The 19,486-nt window shown below is 37.0% G+C and overlaps 1 protein-coding gene across 9 annotated transcripts in view; it reads right to left on the reverse strand.

Annotated features, from left to right (window-relative positions):
- The window catches only part of cher (filamin protein cher), a 482,745-nt gene that overhangs the window by 236,698 nt on the left and 226,561 nt on the right, over positions 1 to 19,486 (reverse strand). For 6 of the 9 annotated variants that reach the window (XM_053771249.2, XM_053771248.2, XM_053771247.2 and 3 more), the window contains exons 8-12: positions 14,399 to 14,722; positions 11,291 to 11,428; positions 10,573 to 10,709; positions 6,009 to 6,129; positions 3,554 to 3,744 (exon numbers count right to left, since the gene is read on the reverse strand). In XM_053771249.2, coding sequence (XP_053627224.2) covers positions 3,554 to 3,744; positions 6,009 to 6,129; positions 10,573 to 10,709; positions 11,291 to 11,428; positions 14,399 to 14,722 — 911 coding nt within the window. The remainder of the gene's footprint in view (positions 1 to 3,553; positions 3,745 to 6,008; positions 6,130 to 10,572; positions 10,710 to 11,290; positions 11,429 to 14,398; positions 14,723 to 19,486) is intronic. The other 3 variants (XM_053771251.2, XM_053771254.2, XM_053771253.2) reach the window with 1 other exon arrangement.

Here is a 19,486-nt window from a genome sequence, read left to right on the forward strand (position 1 = left end):
ACGCATGGCTTACGGAGGAAAGATTCTTTTCCACTTCCCCATGGACAATAGAAGAAATAAAAAGAACAAGAGCTATTTAGAAAAAGGAGAAAAACCTAGATGTATGTATATATATATATATATGCATGTGCGTGTCTATGAAGTGTGACCAAAGTGTAAGTAGGAGTAGCAAGATATCCCTGTTATCTTAGCGTGTTTATGAGACAGAAAAAGAAACCAGCAATCCTACCATCATGCAAAACAGTTACAGGTTTTTGTTTCACAGTCATCTGGCAGGACGGTAGTACTTCCCTATCATATGCCTTTTCTAAATCCATAAATGCAATAAAAACTTCCCTACCTTTATCTAAATACTGTTCACATATATGCTTCAATGTAAACACTTGATCTACACATCCCCTACCCACTCTGAAGCCTCCCTGCTCATCCGCAATCCTACATTCTGTCTTACCTCTAATTCTTTCAATTATAACCCTACCGTATACTTTTCCTGGTATACTCAGTAAACTTATTCCTCTATAATTTTTACAATCTCTTTTGTCCCCTTTCCCTTTATATAAAGGGACTATACATGCTCTCTGCCAATCCCTAGGTACCTTCCCCTCTTTCATACATTTATTAAACAAAAGTACCAACCACTCCAACACTATATCCCCCCCTGCTTTTAACATTTCTGTCATGATCCCATCAGTTCCAGCTGCTTTACCCCCTTTCATTCTACGTAATGCCTCACGTACCTCCACCACACTTACATTCTGCTCTTCTTCACTCCTAAAAGATGGTATACCTCCCTGGCCAGTGCATGAAATTACCGCCTCCCTTTCTTCCTCAACATTTAAAACTTCCTCAAAATATTCTCGCCATCTACCTAATACCTCCCTCTCCCCATCTACTAACTCCCCTACTCTGTTTTTAACTGACAAATCCATACTTTCCCTAGGCTTTCTTAACTTGTTTAACTCACTCCAAAATTTTTTCTTATTTTCATTAAAATTTCTTGACAGTGCCTCTCCCACTCTTTCATCTGCTCTCCTTTTGCACTCTCTCACCACTCTTCACCTTTCTTTTACTCTCCATATACTCTGCTCTTCTTATAACACTTCTGCTTTGTAAAAACCTCTCGTAAGCTACCTTTTTCTCTTTTATCACACCCTTTACTTCATCATTCCACCAATCACTCCTCTTTCCTCCTGCCCCCACCCTCCTATAACCACAAACTTCTGCCCCACATTCTAATACTGCATTTTTAAAACTATTCCAACCCTCTTCAACCCCCCCACTACTCATCTTTGCACTAGCCCACCTTTCTGCCAATACTCGCTTATATCTCGCCCGAACTTCCTCCTCCCTTAGTTTATACACTTTCACCTCCCTCTTACTTGTTGTTGCCACCTTCCTCTTTTCCCTTCTACCTCTTACTCTAACTGTAGCTACAACTAAATAATGATCCGATATATCAGTTGCCCCTCTACAAACACGTACATCCTGGAGCCTACCCATCAACCTTTTATCCACCAATACATAATCTAACAAACTACTTTCATTACGTGCTACATCATACCTTGTATATTTATTTATCCTCTTTTTCATAAAATATGCATTACTTATTACCAAATTTCTTTCTACACATAGCTCAATTAAAGGCTCCCCATTTACATTTACCCCTGGCACCCCAAATTTACCTACTACTCCCTCCATAACATTTTTACCCACTTTAGCATTGAAATCCCCAACCACCATTACTCTCACACTTGATTCAAAACTCCCCAAGCATTCACTCAACATTTCCCAGAATCTCTCTCTCTCCTCTACACTTCTCTCTTCTCCAGGTGCATACACGCTTACTATAACCCACTTTTCACATCCAATCTTTATTTTACTCCACATAATCCTTGAATTTATACATTTGTAGTCCCTCTTTTCCTGCCATAGCTTATCCTTCAACATTATTATTAATATTATTATTATTATTATTATTATTAAGAAGAAGAAGAAGAAGAAGAAGCACTGTTAGCCACATGTTTACAGAGATATTGTACAGTGATACATCAACAAGAAAAACTATTATTTTTGAATTAAGAAAATAAAAATGTTTGGCTGTTTTGGTGTCAAGAATGCAATCCTATTTTTCCCATACATTACTTACACCATAAGCTGCGGTTTCGTAAGTGGCAGTGATTTCCAGAAACCTAACCTGAGCAAATTATGAGAGTCTATTGTACTTTGTCTTGAAGCAAGCTTTTCAATCTCAGAAATAATAGTACTCTGTGATTATTTAATTTACATTCTACACTGTTTAGCTACTAACCCTCTGGGATCAATATTCCAATACCTGGAGAGAGTTTTGGGGTTCAATGCTCCCTCGACACGGTCTGTGACCAGGCCTCATGGTGAATCAGGGCCTAATCAATCAGGCTGTTAATGCTGGCCGCACATAAACTGACGTATGAACCACAGCCCGGCTGATCAGTTACTGACTTTAGGTGCCTGTCCAGCACCTTCTTGAAGACAGCCAAAAGTCTACTGGTAATCCCCCCTTACATATTCTGGGAGGCAGTTGTACAGTCTTGGGCCCCTAACACTTATGTTGTTTTCTATATTTTTCTACAAGTTCAATCATAATGCCACAAACTTTGTACTAGTCAAGTAAGGTATCCCATTTGATTTTATAGATTAATAACATATTTTGGCCATAAATTTATGTGCAATGTAAGTTTGAAATTCCAGTATAGATAAATATGATTTGTTGCCTGCATTATGCTGGGTATCTTCCTTATCAACCAAACTTCAGAATATATTTTGCCAAAAACTTATACGCTAGTTATCCGTCACTTGCTTATTAATTATATATATATATATATATATATATATATATATATATATATATATATATATATATATATATATATATATATATATTCTTTCTTTCAACACACCGGCCGTATCCCACCGAGGCGGGGTGGCCCAAAAGGAAAAACGAAAGTTTCTCCTTTTACATTTAGTAATATATACAGGAGAAGAGGTTACTAGCCCCTTGCTCCCGGCATTTTAGTTGCCTCTTACAACACGCATGGCTTACGGAGGAAGAATTCTGTTCCACTTCCCCATGGAGATAAGAGGAAATAAACAAGAATAAGAACTAGAAAGAAAATAGAAGAAAACCCAGAGGGGTGTGTATATATGTGCTTGTACATGTATGTGTAGTGGGACCTAAGTGTAAGTAGAAGTAGCAAGACGTACCTGAAAACTTGCATGTTCATGAGACAGAAAAAAGGACACCAGCAATCCTACCATCATGTAAAACAATTACAGGCTTTCGTTTTACACTCACTTGGCAGGACGGTAGTACCTCCCTGGGCGGTTGCTGTCTACCAACCTACTACCTAGGATATATATATATATATATATATATATATATATATATATATATATATATATATATATATATATATATATATATATATATATATATATATATATATATATATATATATATATATATATATATATATATATAATTTAAATCACAAGATCAACCACCAAAATCTCATACCAATTCAGGGTTGTAATCAGTTTGGGGAAGAATTTGTGCAATATATGGAGAGCCTGGGATGTCCTCATTGCTACAGAGAATGTGCAGTGCATACTCCCCGGGAGCTGTTGGGTAGTAACGTACATCAGCAGATCCATCACCATTGTCATTGCATTCAATCTTTGCCTGCGATGGACCTTCAATACTGAAACCTGGAAACAAAAAATAAATCTATATTCACATTTTGTGCAGAAATATGATTCTATGTTGTTATTTAGACTTGCTGTTGTATAAATAATATAGTTGTGCAAGAAAGGTATAAAATACCGACAATATGAAAGTTAAGACACATGTGCAACATCTCCTCCACCATGATGCTGTGAACACTAACTCCAAGGCTGAGGGACTGATTACCTCATCTTTTGTATGTAGTTCTACTGTCTTCCTATTATGTCCTAGAATCTGTATTGATAAAGCCACTGGATGGCGAAACATCTACAATAAAGATATCCAGATGTTGCACATGTGTCTTAACTTTCAAATAATATAGTACAATGTACACAGTACATATATGTAAAACTATATATAAAAAACTAAACATGAATATAGAAGAGTAAAGTGATAAAAGTAACAAAATATCTAGGAAATAAAAGACTGGATATCAGACTGGAAGGAGGAAGTGAATGTATTCTTTATACAGATGTGAGGTATGTATTTTAAACATTGCAGTGTGAAATTTATGCAGAGAATTCAGCGTGCAGAAATTTGTAAGTAGTTTGGGGGTTACTGAAAGTATAACTAAGAGGGATGAGGATGGGCTGTTGAGGTGGTTTGAGTTTTTAGAGAGGCAGGACCACTACAGCATGACTAAAAAGGTGTATGAATATGGAGAGGGGTAGAGGTCATCCAAGAAAGTGCTAGAGGCTTGAATGTCAAAGAAGCTTCTGTGAGCGAGCTAGATTGGAATGGAGACAAGTAGTTTTTATAGCTTGAAATGCTGATGGAATGTGAACAAGGTAACATCTATGAAAGGAAACATAAACACATATGCAGTTTAATGTGATCCTTTATTGACAATGTTTCACCCACACAGTGGGCTTTTTCAAGTCACAAACAGATCTACCTGGGGCGGAAGGTATGCGAGTATTTATAGTCAGGTTCAGAATGTTGAGGTCAGGTAGATCTGTTTGTGACTTGAAAAAGCCCACTGTGTGGGCGAAACATTGTCAATAAAGGATCACATTAAACTGCATATGTGTTTATGTTTCCATTGTGTTGGTATTTTATACCATTTATTTTCATCTATGAAAGGATTCAGGGAAACCAGTTATCCAGACTTGAGTCCTGGACGTCGGTAGAACAGTGACTACACTCTACAGCAGAGGTGAGGATGTTGCAGTTCTGAGGATCATCTGAACTGCGAATGAGTTTCTTTTTTTTCGGTCAGCCTATCTCAGTGGAAGATTTGTAGTGTGGCCAAAAAGAAAAAAAAATTGAAGATTGAGACACTTATGCAGCATATGGGAATCTTTATTCAGGAAACGTTTCGCCACACAGTGGCTTCATCAGTCCAATACAAAGAGGAAGGCGTAAGGAGAGGAGGAGTATGAGGTAATCAGTCCCTCAGCCTGGAGTCGATGTGTTCAGTCCATCAATCTTGTAGATTGATGCTGCATAAGTGTCTCAATCTTCAACTTGTCGGCTTTTCAAACCATTCATCACAAGAAAAAAAATATTGAGTTACTGTCAGGTACACTGTGGTGTCTCAATCACTATACATTTTCACAGAGGAGGGCTCCACTAATACAGTAAGTTAGGTTCTGGATTACTACTGTAAAATGAATCATAACCTTTTCCCACTTTCAAATACATATAAAAGCCTGATAACATTTTTACACTATGATATATTAAGTGAGCAACAGAGCTAGGCCTAAAAAATGCACACACAGTACACACATTACTTACCTTAAAATATTTTCATCCTTAGCTTATAGTGAGCGGTGAATATATTTACTGTAGGAAGTCTGAATAAATGAAGAATGGTTATAATTGACAACAATCGTATTAGCGAAATGGTGTAAAGTGAAGCGCTGTAAAGTGAGGCCCGCCCATGTTACTTTACTGTACTTCAAAGAGGAGCCTTGATGCCAATGAAGAGCTTTTGATCTAAATTACGAGAAACCCTCTCCTTCCTCAAATCAAAACTGATTACCTATATTTTCTAGGTGTTGTATAAACCCAACATGTTGAGTGCTTCTTTATAAATAAAATTAATAATAATAATAATACCACTATTACTACATATTATTATTATTAACAGCACTACAACTACTACTATTATAAGTACTACTAAAAGAATAAATGAGATATGTATATCAACAATTATTATGATATTCAATTATCCTTTTACCACGTACATTCATCCTTAAATTTGTCTCTATTATAACTTATTATTTTGTTCAAAAAAGTCACTCACCAAGACCACCTGCTTCTCCATTAGTCTCCACAGTGAAGAGTGCAGGGTACCCCACTACACCACCCTTCAGCCCAGGACCATAAGCTCTAATTCGGGTCTCTTTGTACGGTCCAATATTCACCTGAAAGAATAATATGCAATAATAATACTGATGCATCTGTGAGCCTCTGGCAAGATAGTGATAGTGTGAATGACAGTGAAAGTGTTTCTTTTTCAGGTCCCCCTACCTCAGTGGGAGATGGTCAACATGTTAAAAACAATAAAAAGACATACATAACTTACATACAGTGTATTCAAACAAATCTATAAATAGAAGACCCAAACATGAACATGACAGGAATCCACAGCAACAATAAATATCATTGAGAAAATTGCAGAGGATGCAAAGTTAAACCTTAACTAGTGATAGTGGGAATTTCAACCAAAGCTCTTGCAAGGTGAATGCCTTGATGCCAGGAAAGGGCCCTTTGATATACCTATGACGAGTTCCGAGAGTTTTTCTACTCCCGGAGCTCGGTCATGGGCCAGGCTCATCTACTGGTGTCCTGCTGCCCACATATCCATCACAGCCTGGTTGATCTGGCACTGGAGCTACCAACATCTTTCTTGGATCAAAGATGATTACATCCTATTCCCCAGGCAGTGTATGACCCCTACCAGTTAAGTGCATCCTCATGAATATAATAATTATATACTATAGAGATAAAAAGAGACCACAAATGCTCAGAGACATGAAGGAGCAAGTTGCTTCCATGAAGAGAAGAAAAAACAACAGATCAGCAAGGCTGATGGTCTTGATTTTCACTTCCAGCACAGAGAAAATTAAATATGTAATGTCTCTGACAGCAAATGATCTACCACAAAGTGGAAGAAAAACTAAAGAAAAGGGAGAATCAAAAAGATTGATGTATACAAATGCTGACAATGAAAGAATAAGATACAGCCACTCCTCACTTAACGCCGGAGTTCCGTTCCTAAAACCACGTCGGTAAATGAATTCATCTCTAAGTGAGGAGCATACTATAATGGTAGTGGGTTTGTGTCAACCATCATTGATATTGCTTAATGTCATCTTTGCACCATTTATAATATTTCTGGTATATTTTTAAATGTTTATACAGTAGTGTACCGTATATTGTAAGAATAGAGGAAATCAGCTCTAATATATGTACATTGTTTAGGTATGCATACTGGTCAGAGAGCCCATCGTAAGTCTAAGTCATCGATAAACAAGTACGTCGCTAAGTGAGGAGAGGCTATATTTTTTTGTCAGAAATAAAATGATATGCTGTGTTTGCTGAGAAAATGACAACAACTTTCAACTAGAACTGCAACCCATGTGGAATCTCTGTGTGAAACCCTCACTTAGTAAATAACAGGAGCTGTGACTTGACCCCTGCAACCACAAATAAGTGAGCACAGTGAAACTCCACAAAAAAGTGTAAAGGGATTCATCAAGACAGGTGCCTCAACTGAGGGAAAACAACTTACTGTATTTAACTGGAAAGAGAGAGAGAGCTAGGTCTTCCATCACTTAAGGAATGATAAAAAGAGGGGACAGATTCAAACATGAAAAACACTGTGAGGCACAGTAAGCAATGACAGGTTTCAGGTTTCTTACTAGATATGTAACAAGAGGGCAGTGTTGGAAATTAAACTACTAAACAAGTCACACGGATCTTAGAAATGAATTAAATAACAAATAAATGAAAGTGGATTCAACAAAGGAGCTCAAAAATAACTATAACACACCATTCCATGCCAAATATTAAAAGGTGACAAACTCAAATTGGTGATTAGAAATAGGGAGTATGGAAGAAGTGAATGTTTTCAGATATTTGTGAGCCGACTTGTCAACGGATGGGTTTATGAAGGATGAGGGTAACCAAAGAATTGATGAAGGAAAAAAGATGAGTGGTGCATTGAGGTATCTGTGGAGACAAAAAAAATGTTACCCATAGAGGCAAAGAAGGGAATGTACGAGAGTAAAGTGGCACCAACACTCTTACATGGGTGTGAAGCTTGGGTTGCAAATGCTGCAGCGAGGAGGCGGCTGGAGGCAGTGGAGATGTCCTGTCTAAGGGCAATGTGTGGTGTAAATATTATGCAGAAAATTCATAATGTAGAAATTAGGAGACGTGGAGTTACTAAAAGTATTAGTCAGAGGGCTCAAGAGGGGCTGTTGAGGTGGTTTGGTCATTTAGAGAGAATGGAACAAAGTAGAATAACTTGGAGACCGTATAAATCTGTAGGGAAAGGAATGCAGGGTAGGAATCATTCTCGAAAAGGTTGGAGGGAGGGGGTAAAGGAGGTTTTGTGGGCGAGGGGCTTGGACTTCCAGCAAGCGTGCATGAGCGTGTTAGATAGGAGTAAATGGAGACGAATGGTTTTTGTGACCTGACTAGCTGTTGGAGTGTGAGCAGGGTAATATTTGTGAAGGAATTCAGGGAAACTGGTTAGCTGGACTTGAGTCCTGGAAATGAGAAGTACAATGCCTGCACTTTAAAGGAGGGGTTTAGGATATTGGCAGTTTGGAAGGACTTCTGAACTGTCGTATCTGAGTGCCTCTGCAAAGACAGAGATTATGTATGAGTGAGATGAAAGTATTGAATGATGATGAAAGTATTTTCTTTTTGGGGATTTTCTTTCTTTTTGAGTCACCCTGCCTCGGTGGGAGACGACCGATGTGCTTAAAAAAAAAAGTAGTAATATTATTACTATGTTATAGCAATATTATTACTACATTACACAAATGACCTGCACATAAGAAAAAGACTATGACAACATTTCTGCCCAACTTGGACCATTAACTAGTCACACTAACACATGGCAGTAAGGGAGTCAGTACAGTGGTACCTTGAGTTACGAGCGGCTCTCAACTTGAACAATTATGTAAGTGTACTTTTGTAAGTGCTTTTGTAAGTGTATTTTTGGGGGTCTGAAATGGATTAAACTAATTTTCATTATTCCTTATGGGAACAAATTCGTTCAGTATCGGCACTCGATCAGCCTTTTGGAATGAATTAAGCTTGTAACTCAAGGTGCCACTGTATATATACAGTGGAACCTCGGCTTACGAACGCCCCACCATGCAAATTTTTCAGAATATGAACTGTTGTTCAGTCGATTTTTTGCTTCTGGATACGAATGAAATTTCAGGATGTGAACTTCCCCCTCAAGGGAGATTCCTTAAATAAATAAATAAATAAAATATTTATTTCTTTGCAAAGGTTACAATGTTTGTTTACATATCGTAATATGACTGGAGCAAAGAAAGCCACTATCATGCTGAGGCATTTCAGGCAGACTTAACCTAATAGTACTAATAGACTACTTAAGTCTAGACAGGTTAAAAGTGTACTAGTAGTGGTTACCAATGTTTTGCTGATGGTGGTGCCAACTACTGGCAGACTTTTGAAGTTTCTCCTTACTGTTATTATTATTAGTATATTGTATTATTATTGTTATAATAATGATTATTATTATTATTAGTAGTACATATATGGTGAGGGGCTCTTGATCTAGGGAATTGTATCTGTGCTCCAGGTCCCTAAATTAATAATAATGATAATAATTATTATTATAATAATATGTATGTACTAATATTCATGATAATAATACATAATAATAATGTATAATAAATAATAACAATATAATAATAACAATAATACTATGTACGTACTGCGTATAATTTAGTTTGACAACACCACCACCAGATAGCAGTGTCAATCAAAACAATGCTCACCAATGCACAAGTGCTTACGGAGCTACCCTCACGGTACAAGGAATTCTCATGATTTCCTTACGTTTTGTGCAGTTAATTCCTCAGATTTCTTTCTTGTAACCATGGGTCCTAAGAAAGCAAGTGGAAAGGACAGTGCCAAGAAGAAAAAGAGGATGATGTGCATGGAAATAAAGCAAGAAATCATTGATAAGCATACACTAGGTATGTAGTGTAGCGAGATAAACACAAAAATTGTACACAGCGACCATTCTCTCAACCACAATCCTCCTCCCTCGCAGTCCATATAATGACATATTTTATTCATTCTAGAGTGTATATCAGGTTTCTATGTTAGTTTTATTGTTTTTTATGTCATATTAGATGAATTGTGACTGATAAATAAGCCGTAGGGTTATTTTGTCATGCCTCCTGAGAGCAGGAATTCAGCTGGAACGAATTAATTTCATTTCAGTTAATTTAAAAGAGGAAAATTGACCCAGCATATGAACAAATCAGGATACGAACAAGTCCACAGAACGGATTAAATTTGTAAGCCGAGGTTCCACTGTATTGGCTCCTTTACCTTCGTGTGCTTGTGTGACTAGTTAATGGTCCAAGTCAGGCTGAAACATCGTCATTAAGTTTCTTTTTCCTATGTGCAGGTTACTGTGTATTTTTCCAGTCATGGTGTTGTTCCTTAATGTTCTATATTATTACTACATATAGAAACAAAAACTTTTGTTTTCATTTTAGGTCCCCTTGCCTCAGTGCAAGATGGCCAGTGCATTGAAAAAAAAAAAATTCTTGTACTTATTTCCACATAAAGGTGCTTCTTCTCACCTCAAATGGGCTCTTGGGTATTTCTTGCCCACCATATGAAACCATAACAATGTAGCGACCCTCTTTCTTGGGATGGTAAATATACTCAAATGTGTAGGCATCTATCTGCTTAACCTTCACAACTTCATGGGACCCTCCTGCAAGATAATACAACATATGTTATTAATAAAAAGAAAATAATGCAATAATAAAGACAACATTCACAGTTAACAAATGCGGTACAGTATAGTAAATCCTCGATATAACAAACTAAAAGGGGATTGCCTGAGTGTTCATTTTATCAATATGTTAAAAAATAGTCACGAAAATGCACTAAAGTGCTCTATACACTTTAGTGTATAAACTATATACTTTAGTATAAAAATCCAATAAACATTGAAAATAAAGAAGTTAAAAGTATCATTTATTCAATGGATTTTGTCTATAGAATTTTAAAAGTTTGGAATATCAAGGTGTGTTATATTGAGGGCTTACTGCACTAAGAAAATGAAGAATAATAATATTGACTCATTAAGTTTATTAACATCTCAATATTAGTTATATTAATTTTTTTGTTGGTATTCTTCAGTTCTAGTAAGTGTGGTTTATTTCTATTAACATTTTTTATGTTAAAACCACAAATCCACACTAACGCAAAAAACGAGAAAGTCTGGATAATAAAACATGACCCATTTCTCTGAAGAGATAATATTTACACAACAAAAGTTTTTCACCTTACCTGGTCCAATTACTTTAACTTCTACATTGCCTTCACCAGCTCCCTCAGTATGAACCTTGAAGTCAGCAGAATCTTTAACTCTAATACCATTGGGCTGGAGTCCTCGGCCTGAGGCTCGAACCTTCCGGGCATCACACACTGTCACAGTGAAGACAATTTCACAATGGAGTAAATACAGGGAGGACTATTTGAAATCAATTTCTGCTTAAATCAAAATATAAAAAAGATACAAATCTAATTTAATATTCACTTAATGTTATCTGATATTCCAAACATTGATAAAAATACATTTTAAAAATTATAGATGGTATTCTTTTCAATGTACACAGTTAGTAGCCCAGCAACTTTAAGGTAAAAAATAAAACAAAACAAGAAATTAGATAAAAGCTGAAAATTGATCAAAATATCAAGATATTTATTCAGAACAATATATATACAGTCATACTCCACTTTATGTCATTTCAGCCTATGTCAAATTCACCTTTACGCCACTTTTCAAGAGAAAATTTCAGTTCAGGAAACGTCATTATGTCCGACTTTACATCAGTCAGCAACGTCACCTACATCATAATTTTTTAATTTTGTCCATTATTCTTTAAAAAATATGACTAAAATTATTCTTTTGCAAGTTATTTACACTATTTTTACAGTGTTTGTTATCATTTTAAAGCAATTTTAACATTATGTCTGGTTTACATAAAAAATCGGGTCATGTCACGGCTCATGGAAACAATTCATGACGTAGGGCCGAGTATGACTGTACTAAAGCCCCAGGATATCCATGTCAGCATTAGCCATCATATTAAAAAATAGCTGCCATGTTGAAAAATTTAAAAAGTTAAGTTTCTGCTATAGTATATGTTTCATTAAAAAAATCATTCAACAAAATTATACAAGAGTCAAAAGTTCCTTTAATGAGTACCTTGATGTCGGTAAAGGGCCCTTGATCTAAGGAAATGGAGACACCCTCCCCTTAAATCAAACCTGATTACTTTCCAATCCTAAGAAACTATATGACCTTTATGGGCTTTAATCTTCCCCATGAATATTATAATTAATATTTTTTTTTTTTTTTCAACAAGTTGGTCGTCTCCCACCGAGGCAGGGTGACCCAAAAAAAGAAAGAAAATCCCCAAAAAGAAAATACTTTCATCATCATTCAACACTTTCACCACACTCACACATTATCACTGCTTTTGCAGAGGTGCTCAGAATACAACAGTTTAGAAGCATATACGTATAAAGATACACAACATATCCCTGCAAACTGCCAATATCCCAAACCCCTCCTTTAAAGTGCAGGCATTGTACTTCCCATTTCCAGGACTCAAGTCCGACTATAAGAAAATAACCGGTTTCCCTGATGCAGATGTTGCAGGTGTATGGTGTAGGAGGTAGGTTACTGAAAGCAGTGAAGAGTTTTTACGAGGATAGCGAGGCTCAAGTTAGAGTATGTAGGAAAGAGGGAAATTATTTCCCAGTAAAAGTAGGCCTTAGACAAGGATGAGTGATGTCACCGTGGTTGTTTAATATATTTATAGATGGGGTTGTAAGAGAAGTAAATGCGAGGGTCTTGGCAAGAGGCGTGGAGTTAAAAGATAAAGAATCACACATAAAGTGGGAGTTGTCACAGTTGCTCTTTGCTGATGACAGTGCTCTTGAGAGATTCTGAAGAGAAGTTGCAGAGATTGGTGGATGAATTTGGTAGGGTGTGCAAAAGAAGAAAATTGAAAGTGAATACAGGAAAGAGTAAGGTTATGAGGATAACAAAAAGATTAGGTGATGAAAGTTTGGATATCAGATTGGAGGGAGAGAGTATGGAGGAGGTGAATGTATTCAGATATTTGGGAGTGGACGTGTCAGCGGATGGGTCTATGAAAGATGAGGTGAATCATAGAATTGATGAGGGGAAAAGGGTGAGTGGTGCACTTAGGAGTCTGTGGAGACAAAGAACTTTGTCCTTGGAGGCAAAGAGGGGAATGTATGAGAGTATAGTTTTACCAACGCTCTTATATGGGTGTGAAGCATGGGTGATGAATGTTGCAGCGAGGAGAAGGCTGGAGGCAGTGGAGATGTCATGTCTGAGAGCAATGTGTGGTGTGAATATAATGCAGAGAATTCGTAGTTTGGAAGTTAGGAGGAGGTGCGGGATTACCAAAACTGTTGTCCAGAGGGCTGAGGAAGGGTTGTTGAGGTGGTTCAGACATGTGGAGAGAATGGAGCGAAACAGAATAACTTCAAGAGTGTATCAGTCTGTAGTGGAAGGCAGGCGGGGTAGGGGTCGGACTAGGAAAGGTTGGAGGGAGGGGGTAAAGGAGGTTTTGTGTGCGAGGGGCTTGGACTTCCAGCAGGCACGCGTGAGCGTGTTTGATAGGAGTGAATGGAGACAAATGGTTTTTAATACTTGACGTGCTGTTGGAGTGTGAGCAAAGTAACATTTATGAAGGGGTTCAGGGAAACCGGCAGGCCGGACTTAAGTCCTGGAGATGGGAAGTACAGTGCCTGCACTCTGAAGGAGGGGTGTTAATGTTGCAGTTTAAAAACTGTAGTGTAAAGCACCCTTCTGGCAAGACAGTGATGGAGTGAATGATGGTGAAAGTTTTTCTTTTTCGGGCCACCCTGCCTTGGTGGGCGGCCAGTGTGATAATAATAATAATAAAAGAAAATAATAATAATAATAATAATAAGAAGAAGAAGAAGAAGAAGAAGAAGAAGAAGAAGAAGAAGAAGAAGAAGAAGAAGAAGAAGAAGAAGAAGAAGATGAAGAAGATGATGAAGAAAAGAAGAAGAAAAGAAGAAGAAAAAAAGAAGACGAAGAAGAAGAAGAAGAAGAAGAAGAAGAAGAAGAAGAAGAAGAAGAAGAAGAAGAAGAAGAAGAAGAAGAAGAAGAAGAAGAAGAAGAAGATGAAGAAGATGATGAAGAAAAGAAGAAAAGAAGAAGAAAAAAAGAAGAAGAAGAAGAAGAAGAAGAAGAAGAAGAAGAAGAAGAAGAAGAAGAAGAAGAAGAAGAAGAAGAAGAAGAAGAAGAAGAAGAAGAAGAAGAGGAAGAAGAAGAAGAAGAAATTATAACAGAACTAATAATACAGTATGTAATAACAACATTCTTACCTGGGGACACCTTGACACCAAATGGACTTCCTGTAATGGACTGGCCAGCAAAAAAGATGTTGATGGAATGTAGACCGATGCCTGAAGCTACGTACTCACAACGGTAGACGTCGTCACTGATCTGCCGAGTCTTGACGGGCACCGTGTTCTTGTGACCGGCCGGATCTAGCACAATGACCTCTGGCGTACCTCGCCCTGCATCTAATATGGTAGGAGAGGATTGGGAGAAATGGGAACGGGGGCTTGTAAGAACGGTGCTAGAGCGTCGACGGCCAGTGTTAGTGTGAGAGAAGGCATAGTTACCATACAAAGGAGTTTGTGAATCTACCGAGGGTTGTAGGGTAGATGTGGTGGAAGTGAGGATAGTATCAAATATGGTGGTATGGGAAAAAAAATATTATTATAGATGTTAGAACATCATGCACAAAATTTTCATAAAACAAAAAAAGTTTATAATGCAAAGGTATTACGGTTTTTTTCAGTCAATGTAAAAGGGATATCAACACAAAAACAACAGTATTGCATTCAGAAAAAAATCATATTAGGTTATATTATAAATAATTTACATAAAAATAATTATATTGGTTAAAAGATAACAAACCAAAACCAAATTTCAAAGATGTGTGAGAAGTTGTGGAGTGAAAATAAGAATTAAGAAAAAAAAAAAAAAAAAAAATTGTGGATTAAAAAATAAGGATTAGAATAAATTAAGAAATATGAAGAAAATGATGATTATGCAAAATGAGAATAAAAAATTTGAATTAAAAAATTGAATTAAGGAAATGAGAATTAACAAAAGAGGAATTAGCAAAATGAGAATTTAGAAACAGAATACAGTGAATTTCAGATTATGGTGAATTTTTTGCAGTGTGTCACAAGAAACATTTGACAAGTTCAATCATTTTATAGAATAATTTGTTCATTCGAAAGTAAATGAAAGAGTAAAGTATATAGACAGAAACGTATTTAGACCAAGTTAACATCGTCCGTATTTTGAGTGAATGTTACATTACGCAGGAATGTTTTTGTGTAACGTAAACAGATGTTGCATAAGATTGATTAGAAATTAATTACCAAGGAATCATTACCAAACAAAAGTTTATAATATTAACAAAGTGAAAGAACAGGTTATAAACACAAATTATATTAGAACAATACGAGTGAAGAAATTAGGATGATGCCAGAATAAAGCTTAATGGACAGTGTCAGTCAATAAATATAATGATTTTAATTAAAATTTTCAAAATTTAACATTCAGTTTTCAATATTAATAAATAAAGGACACAACAACAAGCACAAAAATACAAGAACAAAAGCAGAAGCGAGAGAGAAGGGCGAGTCATTGTGTTAGTACATTGAAGGGGGGTTTAGAGGAGGGGTAAAAAAGATATTCGTCAGTATATCAAGCACCACTCTTCTATACTATATTACTTATATTATTGAGACGTTGCTGAGTTAGACACATGTACAACACCTGCACACGTCTGTCTTGAAAACTTTTGCCAACCAGTGTTTTTTTTTTTTTTTAAATAAAGACCATGTAAACACCTACATTGCTTCATTCTGAAAATGTTTTGCCAACCAGTGGCTTTTTTTTTTTCAAAAATAAAGATCTTCAGGTGTTGAACATGTGTCAAATTCATCAACATGTCACTGTATACCATTAATGTTATGACTTTGAGGCGTTGCTGAGAGCAAGACTCAACTTACCATCTTGACTCTGCTCAAAAAAAGGCCTTAAAAAATACACAATTTATGTGAAAAAAATAATGCAGTAACTTCAAAAAATTAAGTGAAAAATGTTTTCATTACTTTTAGTTACATATATTGTGCTTAAGGGCAATGTTTAGCAAAGTTCAGAGATTAAGCTCACCATGATTCTCTGAAACACCTCTGATGTCGTTGTCTACATTAGGACATTATTACAACATTTATTCTGCTTGATGTAGATTTAATTTGTACAGTATTACACAGATATTTAGTGTAAAAATATCTGCTCTAGAATAAGGTACAGTAGTCCCCCATATCCGCAGGTTATACCAAAACCTACCGTGGATACCCGAAACTGCAGATAGTAGCAAACCCTACATGTAAGTCATTTTTCATTTACAAACTTACCTATGATGAAGTTTAACTGATTAATTATGCACAATAAGTCAAGAATTAACACTTTTCAATGATGGGAGGCATTTCATGGCTTCTATTAGGCTTTGAAGAACTGTCCCATCACTACTTTTGTGCTTTGGGGCCATTTATTTTTTATATTTATTATCACACCGGCCGATTCCCACCAAGGCAGGGTGGCCCGAAAAAGAAAAACTTTCACCATCATTCACTCCATCACTGTCTTGCCAGAAGGGTGCTTTACACTACAGTTTTTAAACTGCAACATTAACACCCCTCCTTCAGAGTGCAGGCATTGTACTTCCCATCTCCAGGACTCAAGTCCGGCCTGCCGGTTTCCCTGAATCCCTTCATAAATGTTACTTTGCTCACACTCCAACAGCACGTCAAGTATTAAAAACCATTTGTCTCCATTCACTCCTATCAAACACGCTCACGCATGCCTGCTGGAAGTCCAAGCCCCTCGCACACAAAACCTCCTTTACCCCCTCCCTCCAACCCTTCCTAGGCCGACCCCTACCCCGCCTTCCTTCCACTACAGACTGATACACTCTTGAAGTCATTCTGTTTCGCTCCATTCTCTCTACATGTCCGAACCACCTCAACAACCCTTCCTCAGCCCTCTGGACAACAGTTTTGGTAATCCCGCACCTCCTCCTAACTTCCAAACTACGAATTCTCTGCATTATATTCACACCACACATTGCCCTCAGACATGACATCTCCACTGCCTCCAGCCTTCTCCTCGCTGCAACATTCATCACCCACGCTTCACACCCATATAAGAGCGTTGGTAAAACTATACTCTCATACATTCCCCTCTTTGCCTCCAAGGACAAAGTTCTTTGTCTCCACAGACTCCTAAGTGCACCACTCACTCTTTTTCCCTCATCAATTCTATGATTCACCTCATCTTTCATAGACCCATCCGCTGACACGTCCACTCCCAAATATCTGAATACGTTCACCTCCTCCATACTCTCTCCCTCCAATCTGATATTCAATCTTTCATCACCTAATCTTTTTGTTATCCTCATAACCTTACTCTTTCCTGTATTCACCTTTAATTTTCTTCTTTTGCACACCCTACCAAATTCATCCACCAATTTCTGCAACTTCTCTTCAGAATCTCCCAAGAGCACAGTGTCATCAGCAAATGATGACATTATTAAGCAAAATTTATTTTCGCGCCATGGTAAACCATGGATAACTGCAACCACGGAAACCGAATCCTCAGATATGGGGGTTCTACTCTATAACATTAACTACTCCACTAATAAGGAACAGTACAATGTACAGTATTGTTAAATATCCATCAACTAGTATTAAACAATGATGGATGAGCAGTGAGAAAACTCTTGGACAGATAAATGAAACCCATGTAAAGAAACTGGTATATTACAGCCTCAAAGACCCACTCAGTCAGAGATTCTTTCAGTCAAAGAACTCTCTCAATCTGAGACTCTCTCAGTCAAAGACCTCTCTCAGTCTGAGACTCTCTCAGTCAAAGACCTCTCTCAGTCTGAGACTCTCTCAGTCAAAGACCTCTCTCAGTCTGAGACTCTCTCAGTCAAAGACCTCTCTCAGTCTGAGACTCTCTCAGTCAAAGACCTCTCTCAGTCTGAGACTCTCTCAGTCAAAGACCTCTCTCAGTCTGAGACTCTCTCAGTCAAAGACTTCTCTCAGTCAGAGATCCTATCAGTCAAAGACCTCTCTCAGTCAGAGATTATATCAGTCAAAGATCTCTCTCAGTCAGAGAGTCTCTGTCTGAGACCAAAATATACAGATCTCCTTTACATGTGTCATTATTCTCTCCCAATGGTTTACCACTCTCCACCCATCCACTACTTCATATAGGATTATTTACATTATCCATGGTGAGAATAATAACTGCTAGACTATCACTACTATAATATAATGATTAAATAGTAAATTAAGACAAGAAATTAAAACATATTCAAAATGAATGTTGTTTTATGTGAAATTTTTCCACTCGTAAATTGATAAGATTCCTTACATACTGCTTAGTATGCATAACTAAAGAAACAAATATAGTTTTCCTCTATTTGCAAGACACCTTGGCTGTAAATTTATCAATTATGTCCTTAATACAATGGGAAGAGTTTATGCTGATAAGAGACAACACTGCTGCTCAGTCACTCCACTGCAAGTTCATATCACTAATACACAAATAACCCACACATAGGAGAAAGAAACTAACTTGGACTATTAACTAGTCATAGTATTATCTTTTTGTTCTTTGTATCACTAACAGAACAGCAATTAACAGAATCCAACATATTCTTCAAGATATAAAAAAAAGTATTACTACTATCCCTTCCAAACTCAAACTTTCTCTCAAGTGTATGAATGAACTTTAAGATGGTTTCAGTTCCTTACGCAAAGTAGATGACTTTCAGCACATAAGGTTTGGTCTTAGTCTCACAATATTCATTATTTTCTTTAGTCATCCATTTTCACTTACTAAGCAGATGACGCAGGGCAGATGGCTACGAGTGAATCCCATCCAACTGCTTACAGCAACAGAGTGATTTTATACTTTTACTTTATTTTATAGCGAAATGAGGATATTTCATGTGTAACAAGAATAACCATTGGAAAAGATGCAAAACTGCCCTCACCAAGATATTTTACTGCATGCCAAAACAAACTGTTGTTGATCTTCTAGGTTCAGTACCTCATATATATGATAGAAAAATTTACATGTATCCCACACTCAGGAAGGGAAACGTGTGATGATATTTTGGTGGGTCACATCCTGAGGTACATGATTAAAGGACCCTAATGGAAATAAGACATTCCTCAATGACACAATGACTTTCTTGGGTTATCCTGGGTGACTAACCCTCAGGGTTAAAAGTCTGTACACAACTTATCTTATCCTGAACCACTACCAAGTCACAACAGTTGGAACTTGACAGTGGTCCAGGATGGGCTGAAATG

This window comes from Cherax quadricarinatus, chromosome 5, assembly GCF_038502225.1.
Source record: "Cherax quadricarinatus isolate ZL_2023a chromosome 5, ASM3850222v1, whole genome shotgun sequence".
In the NCBI taxonomy this organism is placed as follows: domain Eukaryota; kingdom Metazoa; phylum Arthropoda; class Malacostraca; order Decapoda; family Parastacidae; genus Cherax; species Cherax quadricarinatus.